A 24,514-nucleotide genomic window follows, 5' to 3' on the forward strand; every position below is an offset into this window, starting at 1 on the left:
ATAGACTGTATAATAAATGTCAAGTCAAAGTATATTTGAAATATTTAATTTCTAATCTCAATAATGTGGGTTTTTGTTGTACTGAGCAAGTCAGTAAACCATAGACATCAATGTTTCCTTTGGTCTGTATATTTTTGAGTAATATTTTGAATCGCATAATCATCTCTATTTTCTTAATTAACTGTGTAGAATATTCCAATATATCACAATATTGTGATAAATCATGATACTATTGTAAAGTGACCCGAGCATCGTGATGAGAAATGTATCAAGAAGTTCTTGCTAAAACTCACCCCCACAGTACAGTTCTTTTGAGCTTGTTTTCCCAGGTCAAGATTACTGTCCTAATGCTTTACTACCCAGATGTAAACAACCACAGATGAAAATTGGCTCCTCATAGCACAGCAAAGCACTGCTCCGCAGTATTTTGATCAGGGGAACTGCAGAGAAGACCACAGGTTGGTGGTGCTAGCTCTGCTAATTTTGACCCTTTTTCTGCACACATTTGTCATTGTTTACTGGGAGACTTTGTGATCCCTTGTTTATCCACATTCAATAAACTCTGCTCAGTTTGAACAGTTTTCTGATCCTTTTCCTTCCTTTACACCAGAATTCAAGGTCCATTTAAAAGATCAACAAATGAGTCACTTTGTTCACACAGTTGACTAAAGCGCGTGTGTGGAAGGTTTCAATGTTGAATGTTTACTGAGTGCGACCTCAAGGATCCAACATCAGATTAGCAACACGTTTAATATGGTAGGCAGGTAGGGTTAAATTGGTTCAAATAATGAATTAGCTTGAGACTAATGTGATTTGATGGGGCTGTTCAACAGATAATTAGTAGATTACTCCCGAGACACCAACATGAAACCTTCTTACACCTGACAGAAGTAGACAGGCCCCATGGGTGTTCACTTATCAATTTTAACTCATAAAAATCCAATGGGTGATCCAAAATGTGCTTTTCTGCTCCTGAATCGTGCACAGATCAAAGTAGTTTTATGATAGCTACCTTACCTTATTGTACCAAAGTTTTACACAGCTCCTTTTAGCTGTAACAATATTAGCATAAAAACTCTTTTTTGAGATTCTCTTGACTCACCCACAGATGTCACATTTGTACTCCCTCATGCCGAGGTGCCTCTTCACGTGGTTCCTGGCGTCCCCCAGCTGAGCCGTTGCAAAGTTGCAGATTTTGCATATGAAGGGCTTTGATCCTGTAAAACATAAGGAGCTGATATAAAAATTTGCAATAATTTGATATTTGAAACAAAGTATAGACACTTTTAATAAAATGTGTCTGGAAAACTGCTGAGAAAAAGTTTGATTTTACATCATTTTTTTATTGCCAGACATGCACAAGTGTTTTATTAGCTCAGTAGTAAACAGATGCCTTTGCTCCAGTCCCCATAAAAGCTACAGTCACACTGAGTGCCAGGCGTTCCTTCTTTCACTTTCTATCTATCCTTGTCACTCTCCTTCATCTCTTACCTACTCTTCCTTTGCCTGTGGATGCGTAAATTGGATTCCAAAGGTCAGGGCGAATACGTAAATCAATTCTGTGTGCGCTCACTACCTCCCATTCCATCATTAAAGCGCTAATCACTCTGGCGGGCTTCGCAGGGAGGTTTCTCCCTAATTATTGTCATTAATAAGTCCAGAGGGCGGGGAAGCGCTTGAAAGAGTGGCAGAGCCTCTGCCTGCAATCCGTCATTTAAGAGCAGAGCTGCGAGGGGTGATGCCTTCGCTGTTTGTGTGACGCACAAACAACTTCAAGCTTAAGTTAACAGAGAGGGAACTGGGAGCTTTAGTACTTGGTACTTCCATATAAAGAAAGTCAAGGATTCCTGCTGTTTACCTCACTGTTCACACAGACAAATCATCATAGGCCAAAACTACTTCCCAAAACTGAAGCTCATACACTGAAAAATGAAATTATTCCACTTTGTGTTGCAGGTTAGATTTAAAAAAAACGCCAGACGTGAGCCAGCAAGTGGCAGCCTGGTATCTGCATATGCATCTCTGAGCACACCCTCACCCTCTCGCAGTGAATATCCCAAGACGCCGTACAATATTTATTCCAGGGGCAGCTGCTGATTTGATTAAGCACTTTGTGTAGATTACTAATTCGTTCATACACGGTTCACTTGCTGTGAGCTGGAAGTACGACACATCGAATTTTAAGCCCATAACGAAGATTGAAAGGCAAGCCTGTGCTAACAAGGCCCATAAACACAGGGGGCAAGAGGGGGGGCGCAGGGGGTCCTCACATGGGCAACAGCAATGCCAGCCTCTTCATTTCACATATCCCCAATGTAAAATGCACGCACGCACGCAGACACACACACACACACACACACACACACACACACACACACACACACACACACACACACACACACACACACAAACACAAACACAGGACATAGCCAAAAAAGAGCATGCATCAGGACAACTAACGGCAGAATAACACGTAAAATCCCGACTCATGACTACAAACTTCACACTTAAATGTGCAGACACTTTCACACACACTTAAAATAATAATAAATCACACAACTCAGTCATCAACACCCCCAAAACAACAACAACAAGAAGACAGACGTGTACACACACTCACACCACACCCACCTTCACACCTATGAATACCTACATCTAGATGCAGTACCCCACCTCACACCTATGTATGTGCATACAGACACACACATTACATTCACAAGACATAATCAGCCATGGACAAACAGAAGGAGAGACAATCACTGCCTCTCCTCTCACACACACACACACATACACACACACAAACACACACAACCTAAAGTTGAGGTGAGAGCGAGGCGTGTGGGGAGCTGATTTGTCCAGATGGCTGGCTGAGTATGAGACATGGCAGAAAGGAGAGAGATGTAACGTCCCTCAGTTCTCACATCTTATCACATTAATACTCCACCACTCCACTTAAACAGCCTCCGTGAAACTGAAATTGACCATCAATGTGGTGTCATGTTAAATTAATATTGCCATCCACACAGGGGCGATGTGGCTCCCTCACATCCCAGATGAGACGGGGAATGACTAATTCATTTCCTGAGAGGAGAGACGAACCTCATGCAATGTTTCACTACGCGCACACACACACACACACACACACACACACACACACACACACACACACATACGCACACACACAAGGTGATGTCTTAAGCCCTGCACATGCCACAGACTCCTATCACATCTTTGGCTTTTACCATCATGAGTAGAGAAAAGAATAATACTTCATAATTTTATATCTAAATCCCTTATATGAATACATACATGCATTGAGAGGTTGCTTTACAACATTTAAAAAATAAAGTTTGCACTTCAAGATTTATCTACTTACGTTACCATAAAATGACACAAAAACATTTCAATCAAGCATCACAGTGAAGTATATTATCAATTTTTTTGTCTGTTTGTTTCAATTATTGTGGTATACCAAGAGCCCCTCAGCAGGGTAGTGCAAACTTACAAGACAGTGAGCGGTCAAAAACGTGGTTACTGTGGTTTTACAAGTGACAAGAAACAATACCGCAGTCCCAAAGCGGGAAAATTCACATCAGCATAAACATAAACAACCAAAAAATGTAGAGGAAGATATAGAGAGAAGTGTCAAGTGTGGTTGCTTCTATGAACAATATTCAGCCAAAAAAAAAAAAATCTAACTCTTATGCTTTTATTTGTTTTAAACACAGATTTGAAGTAACGATGCTGAATGTTTATACCAAAAAAAGGATCTCCTCGCTTGAGGCGCTCTTAACTGGTTCACGACAGTCTGAAGGGGCACCATGCACCCATATCTCTGCCCCTGACAAGCTTCCAGAAGGCTGGCCAATCAGAATGAAGGGGTTTGTGGAGCAGGGAGCCTTAAAGAGACAGCAGCTAAAAGGAGGCTGAAGTAAGGGTTTTACAATACCGCCTCATGAATTGCTCCTTTCTGTCACATTCTTTCATTCAATCTCCCAAACATCTAGATAGACCTTTAGACTTTGAATATCTTTTAGATATATATTTTATTTTATAAGAATAACAGATTTTTTTCAGAACTACAGAAATTTTATGGACCTTATCTGAAAGCTGACCCCTTTTTGTAAAATAAACTCTTCTGATAGAGTTAAAATCTTAAGGTTCTGGTCACCAGTTGACCTCAACGTCTCAGATGAAAATAAGTGTTGTTCTCTCTTCTTGCTAGCTCCTGCACTAAAACTGTGTATGATGTCCACTAGTACCTTCTTCAGGTTCCAGCTTGTGAAATTACTCTTGAAGCCTGCAGATTTCCATGTGCATACAGTCTCACCACATCCTCCACACCCTGTATGATGACCACTGAATCAGGGGACACTGGCAGGAAAAACAACATCTGAAGCAAGAGCTGTAAATACTTTGCCTGAGTTCTGTTCTCACTTAAGCCCAGTTTTAGATTCTTGTACTTCATCCCATCTGTTCTTTCTATTTTGTTTTTAATCAAAAGAAAAAGAGAGAAACACTTTATCAGGTCAATTAATGGCATTCTGATAAAAATTAAGAATAGCAGATGTGAGCACTCACAAGGTCAGTGTCACCATTGTCTTTTCAAAACCAAAACAATATTTTTTAGCCCTAACCGACAGCACATCAAATCTAAAACATTTACTGGTTAGCTTGTTTTATGTTTACCTTAATGAAGATAAATGCGTCTTCTGTCTTTAACATCAGTCATATTCTGAAATATCTTTCATTTCACAGTATTTTCTTATTCATTAAAAATTAAGAATCCAAAAAGATTGACATGTTTTTGGAATTAATGTGTTGTACTAGACTGTTTTTTTGTTTTTTTTTGTAAAATTTATCTTGATTTTTTTTCTAATAACTACAGATGGCTGGAAAAAGGTCCCCTGAGCCAAATGTTTAACTGTCTGGATTTTCATACTAAAATGTTTGTTCAAGCTCAGAAATGCCTTGTTATAGCCCCTTTTAGCCCATTTTGGTCAAATCGGTTGGGTCTCAAAGAATGGGCCTTTGGACTTGCAACAACTTGCCCATGTGTTTTGATCCAACAGGAGAGCCAAGCGGAGCTTAGGTTGCTGAGAAAGCTCATGCTGATTGTGATTGAGGGGTGTCAGAGCACACACTGTATCACGGTTGTTACATATCTGACTTTAATCCACAGACTGGTCAGTATGCTGACTCCTGTTCAATGTGGAAAGAGCTGAGACATGAGCATTAGAACCAGACCACAGAGTTGTGGAAGAAGGTGGTCTACAGGAAAGTGATAAGAAGTCTGATTCATGGAGGCCCCACCTCAAAAGAGGACTGGAAGGATCTGTGGCTAACGCCTTGACACCAGCCTTGGCAGTCTGATGAAGTCCATGTCTCAATGAATTAAGACTGTATAGGCCCTTGTGAGTCGTGACCTGACAAAGGTGGGCTTAGACAATACTAGTCAGGTGGTTATAATGTCAAAGGTGACTGGTGTTAACACCAGCGATATTCTAAACATGCATTAAATTAAACATAAAGTCCTTGGAGGCACATAACTGTAAGGTTTTAATGATGTTTAAGACTTCCACATAACAAACAAATCTACTCAAGACAGTCTAGCTGCAGACCTCCACTCTCTGCCGAATCTCAAAATAAAAGTTGCCTGTGCTGTGTACACACTTTTGATTTTTCTGAATGTTGAGGACCTTGGTTAACCTAATTCCTTGATAATGTAACATTGTAAAAAGAAAATCTATAAAATGCATGTCATCAATAACAAAATATGAATTGGTGGGGGGGGGGCCTCCATTTGGTATAATAATCTCAATCGTTTTGATATCTTAAATGATCTGTAGGCATTAGCCTTTATGCTTGATAATTCCATGGCTGATTATTTATATTACACTGGAGTAGCCAGACGTTATGTCCATTATTTTGCCCCAGCTATCTTAGATTAGCCGTTAGTTAACATTTTCCCAAGAAATTAAGATTAAGGATTCTCCTCTTGAAGTTTTACTAAAGAACTGAACAAAGAAATGTACATTACTCTCCCACACCAGATTCCTATTTAATACATTCAACATGTCATACATCTCCTGTTGGACCAAAAATGATGTAGAACAAGTAGTGCTAGCATGATGTTGACATATATGGGAAATTTCATTTATATGCCAGCAGTTAGCATACGTAGATAAAACTTGAGTTTTAAAACTTAATTTCAATTTTCATCCCCGAAACATCACAATTACTCTTTGTAAAAAGTACTGAAAACTAAGTAAAAAAAAAAGAAAAAACACTGACAGGTTACCGTTTCCATCAGGAAGGGAAAAGAAAAGTTACGTGCAGCTATGGCTTAAAACATTGCTATAACCACTTTGAAACACTAGATGCCCTACTTCAGACACATAACATATAACTAAACAATATATCGATGTCAAGTGGCGTGCAATTTTTACTTATTTCTACTTAATTATGTCCAGAGATATCAAGATCCAGTGATCATTTTTTATATTTGAGTGTAAACCTCATAATAAACTAAATACAATGCATTTTTTAAATTTTTGTTTTTACCTTTTTTAAATTTAAATCCTGACATCACTTCCTGCTGACAGTGAAGGAGTGGAGCCTCCAAGAGAGTCCGCTGAAAGTGGAGGTCTGCAGCTGGACCCCTCTCAACCTAACTGCTAGTTTGATTTGATAGGAACACAAAATAAATAAATTCGGCAGAACGGTGGTGTTCTTGCAGTTTTACTTTTAACTTATTTTTACTCGCATGCATCACATCCTGTGAATGTGCGTGTCTGGCTTGTGTGTCTATTACCTTCTGGCTCAGTCTGAGGTCAGACAGCTCACTCCAGTGAAAAAGTGACCAATTTAGCTCAAAATGCAAATTCCAGCTGTAGCCTCATTGGCAAAATGCTAGCATGTGTATGTGTTTCCTTTAAGGGACAAATTGACAAATCTGTGTGCAGCCTCCCACTACCGTCTCCTGATTTCACTGATTAATCAAGTGAATAAAAACTAGGTCTTAATTAAAAGGATCTGGACGTGCTCCCAGCTCAGAAACTGGCAGACCCCCACCGTGCAGCTCCACGGCCCAACAAACAAACTCCCAGAATAAATGACCGCCTTGGAAAAGGTGAATAATTCTCTGTAATGAGAGGACTTAGCAATAATAACGACTGGCATATGTTGTCAAACTGAAGAGAAATAGGTGCTTTCCACAAATAAGTAAAGCATACATGAAAGTGAAAAAGTAATCTCATAATCAAGATCATAACTCAATGGAATAAAAAGAGGTAAACTTGGAAAAAAACAGAGTGTGCCCTTGACTTGGAGCCATCTGTTGGGACCTCAGTGTCACAGCTTTCATTTTCTTAAGTAACACTAAGTAAGTGACCTCAAAACTCAAGAAATATGACACTGGGTATAAATTATGACTACATGTAGACTAATCGTTAATAGGAAGAAAGTGGTAGCTTCGCATTAATCATCAGGATTTTAACCTCCACTTCTTGCAGCTTAAAGGAGGGAGCAATCTGCAGCTGCTACACAAGGTGACAGTTTAGGTGTGAGGACAAAAAATATACTTTAAAATATAAATTATTCCTTTGTCTCAGACAGGAGTGTGTTATCCTTCTTACACTTCAGAAGTGACAGAGTGTTAGGACATTTCAGAGCGATACATTTCCTGCACACTTGTCTTACGCTGAAGGAATAAATGGTGACAAATGATACAGAAACAGCTCACTATCTGAACTACTTTCCTGATAATCAGTGAGAAACACACAGACAAAGTAGTCTCTGAGAGTTTCTGAGTTTTCAAATAAGAGCTTGATGACAAAACTTCAATTCCTTTACACATCATTCACTGTCACTGAAAACAAAATCAATCCCATCTCATTTTCCACTCAACACAGCTCATACATACACAAAGAGACACCCAGCCGTGGACAGACAGTGAAAGCACAGTGTGGACTTCAATTAAAGCCCCATTAAAGTTTAGGCTGAAAGGGGGCTGAACCAAAGGAGGCAGAGAAGGGCATTTATTGATGGCGCCCTCACATCTCGTTCCTGCATTAAGTTGATTTTAAAAGCAATTAATACACATGGTCAGGAAAAAGTAATGGAGCACCCTATGTTCCTAACCTGCCGGACGTTTCCCAGCTGAAGCCCTGGCCAACACCGTCTTGCTTTGCATTATAAATGACAAGATAAATCTTAATGGATTGAGCATAATCAGCTCGCCATGAAGGCTGACATACACACACTCGCTAGGCATTCAAGTGCTCACACACATATACACAAACGTGGACATAGAGACACAAGGGAAATTAAAGAGTTTGAATACGTCTGCATTGATTATTTTAAATTATTAGCCCACCTCTCTTTGGACCTCCAATGCTTTTAGCCTGAGCTTTAACACATTTACAGAGACTTATTGACTATAATTACAACTGAGTCTTGGTAATGGACACATCAATTATGAGTCGCACTTGTCTTTGACCAAGCGTTGCTCAGGGAATCCCAATCGGGGGTCCATTAGCGTCTCTCCTGCTGGTCTGAAGCTCAATCAGTCTTTACCTTCACCTCCACTGAAACTGCTAATACCTGGCTCCATTAGATAGTAGCCTTAACATTAGCTTCCAGTGCCAAAGAGGAGGCTGCTCTGCCCACTCAGTAGAGTTTGGCCCAAACACAAGAGGCCTCAGAGTAGAGCAGCAACACAGGCAAAATTTCAGCTTTGTGTTTTAGAGCTATTCCTCTGTAGCGCGTGTTAAAGAGTGAAAGGAAAAACTGGGGGAGTAATATCTGTGTCAGGCACAAAAGGTTAGATTATGTATGGAGCAACTGTCTAGATTTCATTTAATGTTTTTCAAGGCTGAAAGTAAGAAATAATAAAGGTCAATTATACAATCAAACTATGTAGCTGCAGACACTGCAGGCAGCCTCTTCAGTGTGCTTGCAGTCAAGTGATGTTACTCTTCTGCCCCTTTAACCCTTCCTCATTCTGCTAGAAGCTTATTCTTTACAGGCACAAATTAGCAACATCATCATATCTGCCATCAGCTGACCCATTCTCAGCACTGGCCAATGAAAAAATGATATTGATCAACCTCACATTCCCCTGATCACAAATTATACGTTCTACCTTAAAACTTTTTCCAAATAGGACCATCACTTCGGCCCTCCAGTGTGTGAGAAGTGACTTATCCATTATGTTTGCCTTGAACCAATGTGTGACACATACGTCAAACTAAGACCAAACACTAACTGGATTGAAACACACTGACAATACTTTTGCATGCACACATGACAAAACCAAAGTTTAAAAAAATATGTTTTAACAAAACCAACAAACAAAAATAAAACATTAGGGGTGAAGTGTCATTTCAAAACTGTGATGTTGGTAATCCCAATGGATGAAAGTCAACCACTTATAGAGAAAGGAGGGAAAGGTTAAAACAAAAACACAGACTCCATCCTACAGATTTTTACTGTGGAGCAAATCAACTTTGATATGTTTCAATGTAGTATTTTCACATTAGTTTAAAAACAAAACAGACAAGAGTCTACAGGCTAAGGAATGAGGTAGTTTGTCAATCGAAACAGTGACACATGTCCTTCAGATGTTTACTTTTTATGGTTAAGTAGCTCATAAAGGTCAGACTTTTTTAGGTGAGATGGGGTTGTATAAATTTTGAAACTAAGAATCAATTGTTAGCACACAAATCTGTGCCTTGACTCAAGAAAAGAAAAGGTGTGTAATTTTGCTGCCCCTTGTTATAAAGTATTTGATGAATCTCTAAACCAAACTTTTTCAATGTTTTATAAAGCATTGGAAAGTTTTTTTTCCCACATTTTTAATCAAAAAAATATATGATGCTTACATGTGATGTATTAAAAAAATCATCCCAAACCCGTAGGGGTGGGAGAAAAAACATTGTATTGGAAAATTATTATTATTTTTTTTTTTTTTCATTTCAATCCTGTACACTAGTCGTTGTGTATAAGTTGAGATGGAAAAAAAGTTCAGATGTCAGATCCCTGAATAAATCTTAAAAAACTGACCCATGTGATGTGCATTTTTTGGGAAAATATGGCTTCTGATATAGTCTGTAGACATCATCATCGTCATTCAATTTTTTCTCATGGTCTGGTGAAAAAAAAAAGCAAACCAAAAATCACAAAAATCCTAATTTTTTTATTTAAATCCTAATTTTTAATTTAAATTGGATCAGTACCCCAAATATCATAAAAGAATCAAACAGGGAGAAAGCATATCGTCCCACCCCTATTAAACAGATACAGTTTTCTTACGAAACCTTGAAGAGCTCGACTTAATTTCTCTTCACATACAACGTAGCAAATAAAGAGAGGAACAGTAGCTGTGACCTGATTTTAGAGTAGTCTGGGGAAAGCAGGTGTTAGGAATGCCAGGATTAAGGACAGGTGGAGTGTACTGGTGTGTAAAAGGATACTTACCGGTGTGAGTGCGAATGTGTGCCAGGAAGGCCATGGAGTTGCTGCTCTTGCACACCTTGCCGCAGTATTTGCAAACGCTGCCCTGGTTCTCCTCTCGCTCGCGGTTAATCTGCTCAGTGTCCTCCAGTACGTACTTATTGACCTCCCTCAGTAGCTCCTCATGTTTCTCCTTTATGTGAATGAACAGATCCTGCTCGGTCTCAAAGCGGTCTGTGCATTTCACGCATTTAAAGTGGGCGCCCCCTTCAGGTAGCTCCTCCACGCTGTTCTGCTCGTTGCGAAGGTGCGCCGCACTGGTCAGGTGCTGGTGCAGGTTGCTCTCAGTGTAAAAGGACTTTCCACACACCAAGCAGTGAAAATGTTTGTCCTTGGTCGGGTGCTTCATGGAGATGTGGACGTTGAGGCCGCTGACGCCGTCAGCCATGAAGCCACAATCCTCACAGCGAATGCGAGAGCTGCTTCCTTTGGTGTCCTCTCGCACTTTCTGTTCTCTCCGTGACAGCTTCTTGACATATGAAGCATCAGAGAACATGACGGTTGTGGGGACGGGTGTTCCTCCGGTCAAACATATCACGGCAGCCTGGCCTTCTAAATCCTGCAGCGTCTGCTCCTGCTCTGCGAGGGCTTTCATAGATACAATGCAGGAATCGAAGGGAACGGCTTTGAAGATCTGTGTATCTGTTGGAGTATTTTCCTGTTTTGCATCTGAAATGCTTGGATCTGAATTTAAGTGTTTATCTTCAGTTTGTTTAGCACCTACATCTTGATTCTCTGGCTGTGTCGCTGGATCCGCTGCAGAGTTAGGCTCCGCTGGAGTCTCTTGGTCTTCAGACTGCGCTGCAGGTTTAACTGACAGGTTGGCTGGCTCATCAGCACCAGATGATTCCATATTCTCTGCTTGTTTCTCATCTGCGTGGCCACTCTCACTGGAAACAGCCTCACCAGGCTCTGCGGTGGCACTGGGCTCAGTCGTTTCCTGACTTTCCACAGCGGGGCTATCATCGTCAGATTCCGACTCCTCAGTGGGGCTAAGAGGGTCGAGTTCGGAGTTGGAGTTCGTACCCACAAGCTCAATGACCTCCTGCAGCTTCAGTGGGACTGACAAAGCTTTCTGTGCATCACCCCCTGTTGACTCCAGGTATTTCTGGCTTTTCTGTTTGTGCTTCTCCGTGTTGGCGTGGCGAGTCATTTCCCTGCATGTTACAGCGTAGTAGCTACATGCTAGACAGACAAACTCAAAGTCTTTGGTGTGCCTTCTCTTGATGTGGAGATTAAGGGAGGGGACTGACTGAGCTACAAAGTCACAATGGTCACAAGCCATGTTGTTTTTTGTCTGGCTTGTGTCTGGTTGACTTGGCTCTGCTGCACTGCTCTCTTTGGTGCTCGTGTCGTCACTTTTCTGCTCTGTGTCTGCAGACTCTGACACATTTGGTTCCTGGACTTCTTTAGTCGTAGGTTCCTGCAGAGATTCACCCGTGTCATTGTTGACGGACTTCTTATTCGCACACTCTAGTGCTCGTCTAACATGTTTCTTGGTGACACAGTGACGATCCATGTCTCCTTTGGTCACGCAGCTGTAGTTGCACAGAGTGCAGCTGTAGCCATACTCCTTGCTATGTTTGCGGCGGACATGGACAGAGAGGTTTGTAGCGTTGGATACTACCAGGCCACAGTACCCACAGGTGGTCGAAGACCCATGCTTTGGTCGTCCTCTTTTCTTTTTGGGTGGTTCAAGCTCTGAATCTTCCTCTTCGTCCGGCACAGCTTCAGAAACATTTGCTTCCTCTTTTGCTTCCGGATCTCCTTCAATCCCAGCAGCTTCCTCTTCACCAGCAGATAACTGAGCTATATCATCTTTAAAACCAGCACTATCTCTGTTTACTCTCTCAACATAGGCTTCAAATGAAGAACTCTCTGAGCTGTTCTCCAATTTGTGCTGTTGTAGGTGAGTATCAGACGACAGGTGAAAATCCATCCACTGAGAGGTGGCAGCGAAAAAGTTACACAGTTTGCAGCGGTACCACTCCTCATCCAGATGTTTGACTCGAGCATGGCTCTCCAGTAACGCAGGGATGGGTACTCGAAAATCACAGGAGGCACATTTCAGCTGGAACCTGTTGATTGTACGTTTCGCTGCCACTTTTACAGGAGAGGCTTTAACAACGCTTCTGGGATCCACAGCTTCCTCTTCCCTGACCACATTTTCATCACCATCAACTGAAAGACATTTTAAAAAAACATACTTTTAGTTCTCGAGCATTGACCAGTAAACCCTAAGAAATTAAGAAAAAAAAAAACACAGAATGTTTTTACATCTCAGCGTTAAAACAAAAACCCTGCAGGGTTATATTATCAGCTCTGTATTGACACGTAAATCCTTACAAATGTGGAGCAAATAAATGTTTTGAAACAGAAAGAACTTGGTTTAAGGCCAGATTTTTACTTTGGCTTCAAGTAGATCATACTTACATGAGTAAGGGGTGTCTTTGGCGTGATATCGCTGGATGTGCACATCTAAAGGAGACTTGTCTCGAAACTCTTGGCCACAGTAGTTGCAGGAATATATCACCTTAGGTTTTGGAGTTCTTTTGCTTAGTCTTCTTTTGCTGGTTGCAGTTTCCTTTTCAGTTGAACAGTTCATGTTCATGTCATTGTCACTGGCTGCTGATTTCAACTCATCAAGATCAGACTGCTGGTTTTGTTTCCCAGCAGCACCACTTTCTGTTTCCATCTCTACTACATATTCAATTTCAGCAGGACCCAAATCACCTTTATCTGTGAGCTTTGCAGCTTTATTGGTATTTTTTGAGTTCTTTCCATGCTTCCTTGCGAAGTGAATCTTCAGTGATCTTGGACATTTGGCTGAGAAGCCGCAGACAGTGCAAAGAGTAACTCCCTCTTCGGGTGAAGAGTCTGGCTCCTGCCCCTCAGTGAGTTCCTCTTCTGCTTGGTCTGGCTTGGTAGTCCTATTAGGTGAATCTTTTTTAGCTTCCTCCATTTCCACGTCATCTGGCTGCTCTTTCCCACTGCTGTCATATTCAGGCTCTTTTCCTGATATCAATGTTTTATCCATATCATATCCTGTTATATAACAATAGAGTTGATGTCTTCCATCACAGATAGATTCCTGAAAGAGAAGAACGAAAAAATCTGTTTTGCATCACTTGAAGTTTTTTTAATACTGTTTTGTTTTTAATCAAAGAAAATTCTGTAAACAAGTAAAACACGGTACATACAAATTGAATAATTAACCACAAGCTTCCAAAAAGCCATCAATCCTTCAACTATACAACTTAACTAAACACAAGCAAATGACGCCATCTAGTGCTTTTAAACACAAACTGCTAACTAAACCCATGGTGGCAAGAAGCAGCTGTTGCTGCTTATCAAATAAGAAAAATAATCTGCTTAAATAATGGACACAAATCTAATGGGGTACAAACAAATAATGTCAATTCTGTTTTTTGGTGTTGCACACATGACTCAGCTGAGCTAATGCCATTGCCCCAGTTCAGCCGGAAAGAGCATATTGACTCTGACTCCAAATGTGAGCATGAACTAGATTCCTGATGCTGTCTGATACTTCACTAAGCAGAAGCCTTTATTTGTTTGACTGAATATGTTGTACATTTAAAGTTATCAGCTTACTGAACATATGTTAATTGTATTTGGGTGGTGGCCAAAATTGTTAGAACACCTGACAGATCTGAACAGAGTAACGTTGTTATTCCTCCAAAGTATGATTATGAAACATGCAGATGGTTGCTCTGAGCAAAACAAATATCAGCTGAATTTAGTCATTTTGTTTTTAATCGACTTTAAACTTTAATATCAGGTTTGTCCACCTTTCGCAGCAGCTACAGCAGCACGAGTCTGTCAATAAATAAATTTATTTCAAAAATTAATTTCAAGAAAACTTCAACACTAATGATATCTCATGCCTTCTGCAACTCAAGCTAAAAACTTGTTTTGAATATACAATATATCTGTCCAGTATATTTTTCAACTGGCCAAAATTTGCTGGATGGGATTGACTTCCAGACTTGAGGGGTCTGGTCCATAATTTTCAAGGTTCCTTTTAAAAAGAAAATGACCAAAATGTCCTAAAAATTAAGTCCATGCTACAAAGCATGATGAAATAGTGATGACTTTGTAGATATTTGAATTGTTTTATGTGTATTTTACTGGCCAATTCAACCACAAAAAAAACTCAAATCTCTCAAATATGTCAAGTATTGTGATTATTTTGGCCTTGATGCAGCTCTCACTCTCATCACTGATGTTTTCATGTTGGTACAAAAATGTCTTAAACAACAAAGAAGTGTCAAACTTATAATAATTTATAAGAATCTAAGAATTTGAAATATAATAGTTCTTACATTGCCGTCCTGACATTACTATTATAAGTATTACGTACAGATATGCATCCATTCCCATTTACCCATTTATTTTCTTTTAAGCTTTTTTTTTTTTTCTTTCGGATGATCTCAACTCACATTTCCTTCGATTTCAAGACAACAAAGCTGGTTCCCCCATCAAAATGTAATACTTAACCTTGTTTATTTCCTCATATATGACATTAAAAAAGCTTGTCACCCTGTGATGAAAGCATCTTTGACTGGCAAACAAGAAGAATACAACAATAGAGTAGTCGGTGCGAAAAAAAAAAACGTATCAGTACACTTGGATTACTTATAAGTATAAATAACATGATGTGATCTGGAGGATTCAGAGTCAGTCAAGCACTTTTAATGTACACCTAAACTGAATGAGCTTATTGCGCTCTTTACCGCCATCATCTGTAAACGTATACTGACTGCACCACAGGTTACAAAGACTGTGAAACTTAAAATCGTGTTTTGGTAGATCGCTGACGTTTAAACGTCGTCGTTGATGCATTATGGAGGAGCATAAGTTGCGAGGTTGCTTATACAAATATTAAATCGCTTCCTCTCGGCAGCAATGGAGAAGAGGTAAACGGTGTGGATTCTGTTCATGTCTGCTTCAGTACACATCCTTTAACTTTGTGCACAGTTTAGCACTAAACATAATGTCCTGCTAGCCATACCTGTTTGAATTTCAGGGGATTTCACTTCTTTGCATCAAAACAAGAATTGTTAAGTTAGCCGAAACGGGTTCAGGCTGCACGTTTGAAACTAGAGCAGCAACCTGAAACTTCGTGCTGCAGCGAAATAAGAGCTGTATTAAAACTATTGTTTTGGGTCGTATAACAGTGTAAAAATCATATTAGGTTGATATTGTGAGTGAACATCACGGTTGCTAGTAACATGCTAACTACCATCACACTCCCCAACTGTATTTTGAGCGACTCGGAGCGCGTCCAACCAGACTGCCACTTGAGATGTATCGTCCAATCACAGCGGGACAAAGGCGGGTCTGTTTCTCTCCATGGCTTTGGTAAACGACGGCAGCACAGAGGCCCAAAAAGGAGGCTAACATCGACCTTCCGAAACAGTGGTAAATATTGCAGAAACACGGCTTGCAAACCCCAAAGAGACTCATTATTCGTTACAGTAAAACCACCTCGAATAATGGTTGCCCAATACAGTCAAAATATGACTTTACTTACCTCCTGTTATACGACTCTTTCCACCGTCCGCGCTTTTTGATGCTAGACACAAATGGCGTACCGTAGCATGGGCCATGCGTCACGCGAGGAGGCGGCAGTTCGACCGTTTTTTTTCCTACATCAGCTGATTTGGTCACATGACGCACTCCGTGGGAAATATAAAATATTCACATGTAGAAACAAAAAATAAAAACTGAGTGTAGACAACACTTCGGAAATGTGTTTTATAGAACTGATGAGAGGATGACTCAAGATTTAATTCTTTATGCTCGTCTGTATATATTCTTTTATTGATCCCCCATAGGGTAAATTTTGTTTTTGCCACAGTAGCTCACAGAAAAAGTGCAATAAATGCAATAACAGTAAAAACAGAATAGTAATGGGATAAGAATATAAAAATTAGAAATTTGAAGAAATATAGAAAAGTTGGTACAAATAAGTACAGTACAATCAGCACTTAACCATAACAGTGAGTTTATATATATATGTGTGTGTGTGTGTGTGTGTGTGTGTGTGTGTGTGTGTGTGTGTGTGTGTGTGTTTGAAGATATTTCTGTCCCTCCCAATTGTTTGTTTTACTTGTTTCTCTGTAAATCGTTGGTGTAGGGTGACTGCTGACTAATAGCTGAGATCAATCAAATTAAAATTTTCTTTGGACATCACAATGTTGGCACGTCTGTTATATTTTGCATTATCAACAAAAGTATTGCTTGTGTATGATTTTGTGTTAGTTTTAAATGCAACAGAAGCTGTTGGCTTTACCAAACTATTGAAAGAGGTCTTTAGAATATCTTTCTTTCCATCATTTTTTTCATCTTTTACCTTTCCAAGTTGTCACATATACTTTATGGTAATACAAGATGATATTTTTTTTCAATTATTTTAGCCTATTAATGTAAGGTAGGTTCACCCTGTTGTCTGCATAGACAGTGCATACCTCTAAATGGTCAGCCTGTGATGAATCACCACTTCCATTTGACATCCTGTGTTAGAGACTGAAGATGGATTAATGCTTGGGCATTAATTGATTAAGTAGTCTGACAGGTCAGGAGGTGATAAATGATACCTCCTGCAATGAATACACAGTTTACTTTGCAATAATTTTCTTTAATTCATCACAGTCAAAATTATATGACATGGATGGTTGGAAACACAGAGCCCCTCCTCTACCACCCCCAATTTTTCATTAGGATTCATCATTCATTTCTCCCCATGAGTTGTCCATTAAAACAGGAGAGGCTGGCTTTGGTGGACCCTGCCTAAGTCCCATTGTCTCTATTACTGCTCTTTATCTAAAGTTAAATAAACAGACATTCCTATCTCCTTTTTTCTGTACATTTTTTTCATTTCTGTACAAATCCTGGACTCCTGGTAACAAAGAGTAAGGAAGTAAGGAACATTTAATACAACAAAGACTGGTTTACTTATGTATCACTGGTTTAATTCTTTGTGCTTCTTTGACAGTTGAAGAAACATCTCAATATACATCCAAAATTGGGATACAGTATTCTTATTTGTCATACATGTAAATTACAATCTGATTTCACTTTGTGAGTTAGTTTATAAAAGGGCTCATGACACAACACACACACACACACACACACACACACACACACACACACACACACACACACACACACACACACACATATATATATATATATATATATATATATATATAAATATATATATATATATATATATATATATATATATATATATATATATATATATATATATATATATATATATTCTACAGTAAGTAGATTTTAATAAGAAACAATTTTACCAGTAGTATTCATGTTTTAATGTCTATTTTAAACCACTGAGTCAAGTTTACATATATGTCATTATAGCTTTGACGTTGTCTCACAGCAAAGAACTGTTCACAGACAGTGGCATTTCTCTGGGTACTAACATTCAATAAGTCTGGTTTTTTTTGCCTTTGGACAGAAAGACTAATTGTCCGTTAAAGTAATGAACGTCAGGATTTTTTGAAAAAAATCAAGTCTAAAGAAAGTTACGATTTCAAAGTTCAACATTTTACACTCGGGGTCTACTCACACAGGTGTTGTCAGTTATTTTCCTTATTAGTCCTCTCCTCAGGTTTGTGAGTGTCTGATAGACATTTTTATGGCGGACATTTTGAAATGTCGCAGTACTAAAAACACAGGTGTTACTCATAACACTAGCAATAATCCCTTGTACGAAAGTGCTTTAGTAAGCACTAATGATGCATTAAAGGAACCTGAAATTAAAGTGTCTCAATGAATTTCAGCAATCACTCACTTTAAAAAATTGTAACAGGCCTCTGTATTTTGCTCTGACTTATAGTTTTATCGAGTCATTATCAGGTAACTTTAATTCAAGCAGACCCAACTTGGCTTTTTTTCTTCTCTTCTTTTTTCCTTTATGTTTTATTTTATTTCTTTAAGGTTTATGTTTGTGTTTAAGCTTCATATAACTGCTTGTTGGAGATGTATTTTGTAACATGAATGGGTAGAGTCCCCAAATTCTGTTGCTCAAGTGAGTTGTTACACTTTTCTAATTCACAAAGGCAGACACTCGTTTTGCAGTTAATAACGGCTCTGCACCGGGTGCTCAACCTCCAGATGAACTCTGCTGGTGAAAGAACCCATAAGAGCAATTAAGAGGTGTGGTTTCTCTCAGGTCAGTGTTCATCTCTATTATTAATGTAACAGAAAACGTTTCTGTTCTGTGATGTCTTTACTGGGAATGATATTAATGTATAGTTAGTGGTTGAGAAAGACTTGTGGTGGAAAGATACCAGACCAGAGAAGATGTGGTTCCTGATCCATACTTTGTACCAGTAGGTGGAGGTAAAGTGCCTATAGGTGGATTATCAACTACCAATAATATCCTGAAAATGATGAATAAGAAAAATGAGGAAGATACCCCATACCTGGCCCACCAAAAGGAGTCAAATGAAGTACATGAGCTGTCCAGGGAAATAGAAACCTATGTAAGAAATGCTAGTTAAGCTAGCACCAACCATTCCCCTGGTCTTAAATAGCCAGAGGCTAGCTGATAGACCAAGATATCTATGCCCCTACCCTAGAGCTGGAAGAGAACAAAGAATCAAGCAAGAAGATTCAAAATGAGGCTGGAAAAAGGGTCATCATAAAAAGGGAGCATGTAGACATAGCGCAACTTCAAAGAGGAAGTGTGGAGGCCTTTGACCTCAGTGATGAGACAAGGCCAACAAGACTCCACAGATTTGTGAAGAACTAAAGCTGCTCCAGCTTTCTGGAGGTACCTAACGGAACATGCTATCACAGTTGACAGGTGTCTTTAAAGGTTTCGGTCCAAAGACAGTCTATAAGGAGACAACCTGTGTGGAAAATTCCCAAACAGTTCCTTGATGGTGCACATGGAGCATGAGGCTTGAATCTGGGAGCAGAGGAAGCAGTTCAGTCGACTGAAGTTAAGAAAGCAGCCAACAAGAGAACCAGACACACCACCTGAGGTCAAGACAGCTCAGAGTTAAGTTTGCTGGTGGTGAAGTGTGTGCTGTCTATTTTTTTTTTTTTTTTTTTTGAAGTGGGACAACACTGTGGTTCACAGTATGTTACGCTACACATTTTCTTCTGTACTATTTGAGCTTTTTCTAGTGCTGTGTTTTCAGAGTTGGTCTCTTCTCTGTGCTTATCTTTAACAAATGTGAGCAGTCAAGTGAAATAATCCTCTATCAAGGGGTCTCCACCTGCTATTTCTAATCTTAGATATACAAAGATGAAGTTCTGTAGTCCCTTGAAAATCCAAGATTTATAAATGAAAAGACTTCATGGAGGTGCAGTGGTTAGCCTGTTGTCTTACAGCAAGGAGGTCCTTGGTTGAAATCCCCCTCTGAGCGATAGCCTTTCTCTGTTAAGTTAGCATGTCTGCCTCTTGGTTCTCCCTTGCTTCCTCTCTCAGACCAAAAATACCAACATCTAAGGTGTGAGTGTGTGTGTGTGTGTGAAGGGTTGTTTGTATCTACGTGTTAACTCTTTGAATGGCTGGTGACCTGTTAAGGGTGCAACCTGCCTTGCAACCAAAGACAGCAAACTGTCTCCAGCCATCCTTTGACTCTGTGAAAAATGGTCAAGTTGTATGATTGTTGCTGGATGAATGAAAAAAAAAATTGCACTTTTATGCTTTACATTACTGCCGAATATTTTCTATCAACACATTGCAAGTAATGAAATTGTTGTCAGATTGGCAACAAGGCAAGGCAAGTTTATTTATAGGGCACAATTCATACACAAGGCAATTCAAAGTGCTTTACAGCTAAAATAAAACAAAATAAAATAAAATCACACTAGGCAAAATAAAATCATCGCATAAAATCATACCATAAAACATTAAAAATGATTAATTAAATTAAAAGAGGAGAGTGCAGATAAAATACTTTCAGTTGTTTTATGCTATGCTAAACAGAACTGTTTTCAGCCGTGATTTGAACATTGTCAAAGTTGAGGCCTGTCTCACATCTTCTGGAAGACTGTTACAGATTTTGGGGGCATAAAACTGGGATGCAGCCTCACCGTGTTTAGTCCTGACTCTGGGCACCAGCAGGAGACCCCTCCCTGAGGTTCTCAGAGACCGAGTTAGTTCATATGGTTCTGGCATGTCAGAGATGTACTTTGGTGCTAAACCATGAAGAGACTTGTAAATGAGCAGAGCTGTTTTAGTCTATTCTCTGAGCCACAGGAAGCCAGTTCAGAGACCTGAGCACTGGACTAATATGGTCATATTTCCTGCTTCTGGTCAGGACCCGAGCAGCAGCGTTCTGGATGTACTGCAGCTGTCTTACAGCTCGTTTTGAGAGTCCAGTGAGCAGGCCGTTACAGTAATCTAACCTGCCGGAGACAAATGTGTGGATAAGTCTCTCTAAGTCCGGTTTAGACACTATTCCTTTAATCCTGGCAATGTTTTTGAGATGGTAAAAAGCCACTGATGTAATTGATTTGATGTGGCTGTTAAAGTTCAGGTCTGAGTCCAATATCACCCCTAGATTTCTAACCTGGTTACTCACATTTAGAGAGAGAGTCTAAAGATGACTAATAACCCCTTCTCTTTGTGTCTGTGGGCCACAGACAATGGTTTCAGTTTTGTTTGAGTTCAGCTGGAGGAAATTGTTCTGCATCCACACACTGATCTTTTTGATGCAGCAACAGAGAGAATCTACAGGCCCATGTTCACCTGCCGTCATTGACACGTAGATCTGGGTGTCATCAGCATAGCTGTGGTAGGCCACGTTATAGCTGCGTATTAGCTGACCTAATGGGAGCATGTACAAATTGAACAATAGGGGTCCCAGGATTGAACCCTGGGGTACCCCACAGGTCAGGGCCATTTGGTCTGAGACACAGTTACCAATTTTAACAAAGAAAGTCCTGCCCTCAAGATAGGACTTGAACCAGCTTTAAGCAGTACCAGAGATTCTCACACAGTTTTCTAACCTCTGTAATAAGATCGCATGATCAACAGTGTCAAAGGCAGCGCTCAGGTCCAGCAAAACTAAGACTGAGACTTTGCCTGCGTCTGTGCTCAGGCGGATATCATTTGTCACCTTGATCAGAGCTGTCTCAGTGGTGGGGCCTAAAGCCTGATTGGAAAGTATCAAACGCATTGTTATACAGGAGAAAGATTGTATCTTTATTTGACAAACCTGGTCTGTTGTATCTGTTTGGAGTAGAATGTGTTCAACTGTCAGTGAGTTTGTCACACATTTGAACAAAAATCAGCTTCACCCCACCAGAGGGCGCAATTGGCCCATGTCTGACACTTCAGCAGTCCTCTGCTACAGCTGCACAGTGTGTTTGTAGGTGCTGCCATGGCAACTGTCTGAGACACAGCTTGCAAAAAGCAGTTTTCTGGAGGAGACGTCTCCTGCCAGAGGGTGATAATGCTGTAATAGTGTTTCAGGGAAGAAAGAGAGAACTCTCACAAACATGTTTTAAGCACTGTGATAGCAAGAAAGCAGCTGTCTGTCTGAATTTACGGTTTAAATAGAATTTTACACAAGAGTTTACAGGAACAGCCGCATGTTGATTCTCAATTTTAGTTATTCTACCACATTAAAAGCCTGTCACTGTCATAAAGGACTTAAATATATTCCTCTTGTTCTGGTGAGTTCTTTATGTGTGGAAAATAGTCACACAACACGCTGTGGATACATATAAACTTCATGTTACAATGTGCTCACAGCTGCTCTGCTCATGAATAAATCAAACTGCTGTAATGGTTGAGCTGTGACTCATTAAGTTCCTCACTTTGTTTAAGACACTGAACCTGGAGAGAGCAGGACTCGGTTTTCATGGTTACTAACATGGCGTTTGGTGTCTCACAGTGACTTTCAGTGGGTGCAGTTCAAACCAGCTGTTGCTGTGTTACAGCTTTGACAGCATAGGATCAACATCTGCAACATCTTAGTATTAGTGTTTACTACATGAAGTTTATGAGTATCTGCACCCAATCCCAATACGCCGTAATGTGCAATAGATGCACTGTCCGATATCTCAGGACTGCAGCGCCAGGACTCTTTTTCTTCTGTTTACAAGAAGGAGCCTTGAAAAAAACTTTGTCTCCTTGCATAAAATAGTTGATATGTGTGCAACTCTTCTGCGCCAAACCTGATGTTCCAAAATATCCTAGTGACAAACTTTTACATGCAGGTAAGGGAAGCTAGTGAGGGCACTTTGAGGTGATCCACTGTTAGTCTCCAAATTTTTCATTGAGTGAGTCTGTTAAATTTGTCTTTCTTCATGAGACTGAGAGGCTTTTGTTTAAAGACTATCCAGAATTTCATCAGGGTAACATGTTTTCAATTTCTGTGTAGGACACTGATGAAGATTCAAGTGTGTCTCACTACATCAGTAAATCCAAATGTATATTTAACATTCTGCATTATTGCTTTGATTCGATCACATTTTCTTAAGATACTGCTAGATCTTTCTTTCAATTGGTTTAAGCTAACTCCAGGTGTAGTCCAGTGTCATTCTTAGTAAAATTGTTGTTAAACATTGTTATAAACTGTACAAAACCATGGACCAAACAACAGCTATCACAAGTGAAGACAAGATATTTGACGCAAAATACACCGGGTGCGTCACCAGTCCAGCTCCACTCTGTTGACTGTTGGCTACGAACATCAACTCACACCGGCTGCATGTTAAGTCTGGCACCTTGCAGGACACCAGACTGCTGGAGTCACAGACCAGAGTGTCCCCGCACCTCCCACTCCATCAAGAAACCTCTCCTCATTCATTTTGGGCCGTGAAACCTCAACCCTGTTGACTCCTGGCCGGGCTGTTGGCTTGATGTTATAGTCAAGCTAAATACAATCTGTTTTTGGCACAGTGAGTTTTATTCTGAAAGTTGCTGGGTGTTTTTAGCTGGTTTGGGTGCACAACTTCCTGTCCTTCTTGATCTGCTTTTTGTGAAATTGACATGACACATGTAATATGTCACCAACTCTAGCAGGTCATTGATCTTTGGTTTGGCAGAGCTAAAATGTGAAGGATGAACAACAGAAGCTCGGCAGTTTGGAGGTATTTCAGGCTTGTTACACTGACAACTCTTATACTAACTTATAATTTGTGTGAGTTTCATTCCTCATTTATCCACTGCTGAGGTTAACAGTTAAATTGTAATAAACAATAGCAGGATGTTCTAGGGCTGTGTCAGACCAAATCAACAAAAGGCTGTGTTAAGCTTTCTGCACAGAAATGAGACACACCAGATCTGCAGGAGAGAACGCATGAACCTTTTATGCTTTTTAACGCCCCCCGCAGTGTCCGTTGGTGTCCATATCCTAACTGCAGGGGGCGGTGTATCACAAAGAGTACTAAACGAGACTTGAAGAAGTTTGCCTTTGTTACAACACACCATTACATACCTGTCCCGGAATTTTTTCAGGTTCTTTTAATTGATTCCTCTTCTCTGCCGAGAGCAGCCGCAATTTCGCGTAAAGAAGGGCATAGGTGCAAAAATGATGTCATTCATCCGCACAAAGCCACTCTGACCCCGCGGATGCGTCAAGCATAAATCAGCCTTTAATCTACTTGTTGGTAAACTGGATTATAAACTGTACAAAACCATGGACCAAACAACAGCTGTCCCAAGTGAAGACAAGATATTAGACTGCAGCTTGTCAGCAGAGGCTGCATCAAACGGCCCAAATACGCCAGGTGCATCAACGGTCCGGCTCCACTCTGTTGAGTGTTGACTTCATACGTCAACTCACACAGGTTGCATGTTCAGTCTGGCACCTTGCAGTACACTGGTGTGACCGGGCCCTAATATACAAACAACCAGTAAATTAGAAATGGTTTTGGGCTAGTAGCTTATTTTTGTTTTTCATATAATCTGTTCATATGGTGATTTGTTTTATCATCTTTATCTGATGATTATAAAAATGGTTAAGAGTTGAGAGTAATG

General features: G+C 40.0%; 1 protein-coding gene across 1 annotated transcript in view; it reads right to left on the minus strand.

The window, feature by feature from the left end:
* Positions 1 to 16,183, minus strand: part of znf407 (zinc finger protein 407) — a 184,102-nt gene extending 167,919 nt beyond the window's left edge. Inside the window, exons 1-4 of the mRNA XM_074684332.1 lie at positions 16,070 to 16,183; positions 12,949 to 13,606; positions 10,480 to 12,696; positions 1,103 to 1,217 (exon numbers count right to left, since the gene is read on the minus strand). Coding sequence (XP_074540433.1) covers positions 1,103 to 1,217; positions 10,480 to 12,696; positions 12,949 to 13,552 — 2,936 coding nt within the window. The 5' untranslated portion in view covers positions 13,553 to 13,606; positions 16,070 to 16,183. The remainder of the gene's footprint in view (positions 1 to 1,102; positions 1,218 to 10,479; positions 12,697 to 12,948; positions 13,607 to 16,069) is intronic.
* Positions 16,184 to 24,514: the final 8,331 nt, after the last annotated feature.

The sequence above is a fragment of the Halichoeres trimaculatus genome, unplaced genomic scaffold (genome assembly GCF_033239565.1).
Source record: "Halichoeres trimaculatus isolate MK-OKI-2021-1 unplaced genomic scaffold, fHalTri1.1 fHalTri1_scaffold_12, whole genome shotgun sequence".
NCBI classification, from domain to species: Eukaryota; Metazoa; Chordata; class Actinopteri; order Labriformes; family Labridae; genus Halichoeres; species Halichoeres trimaculatus.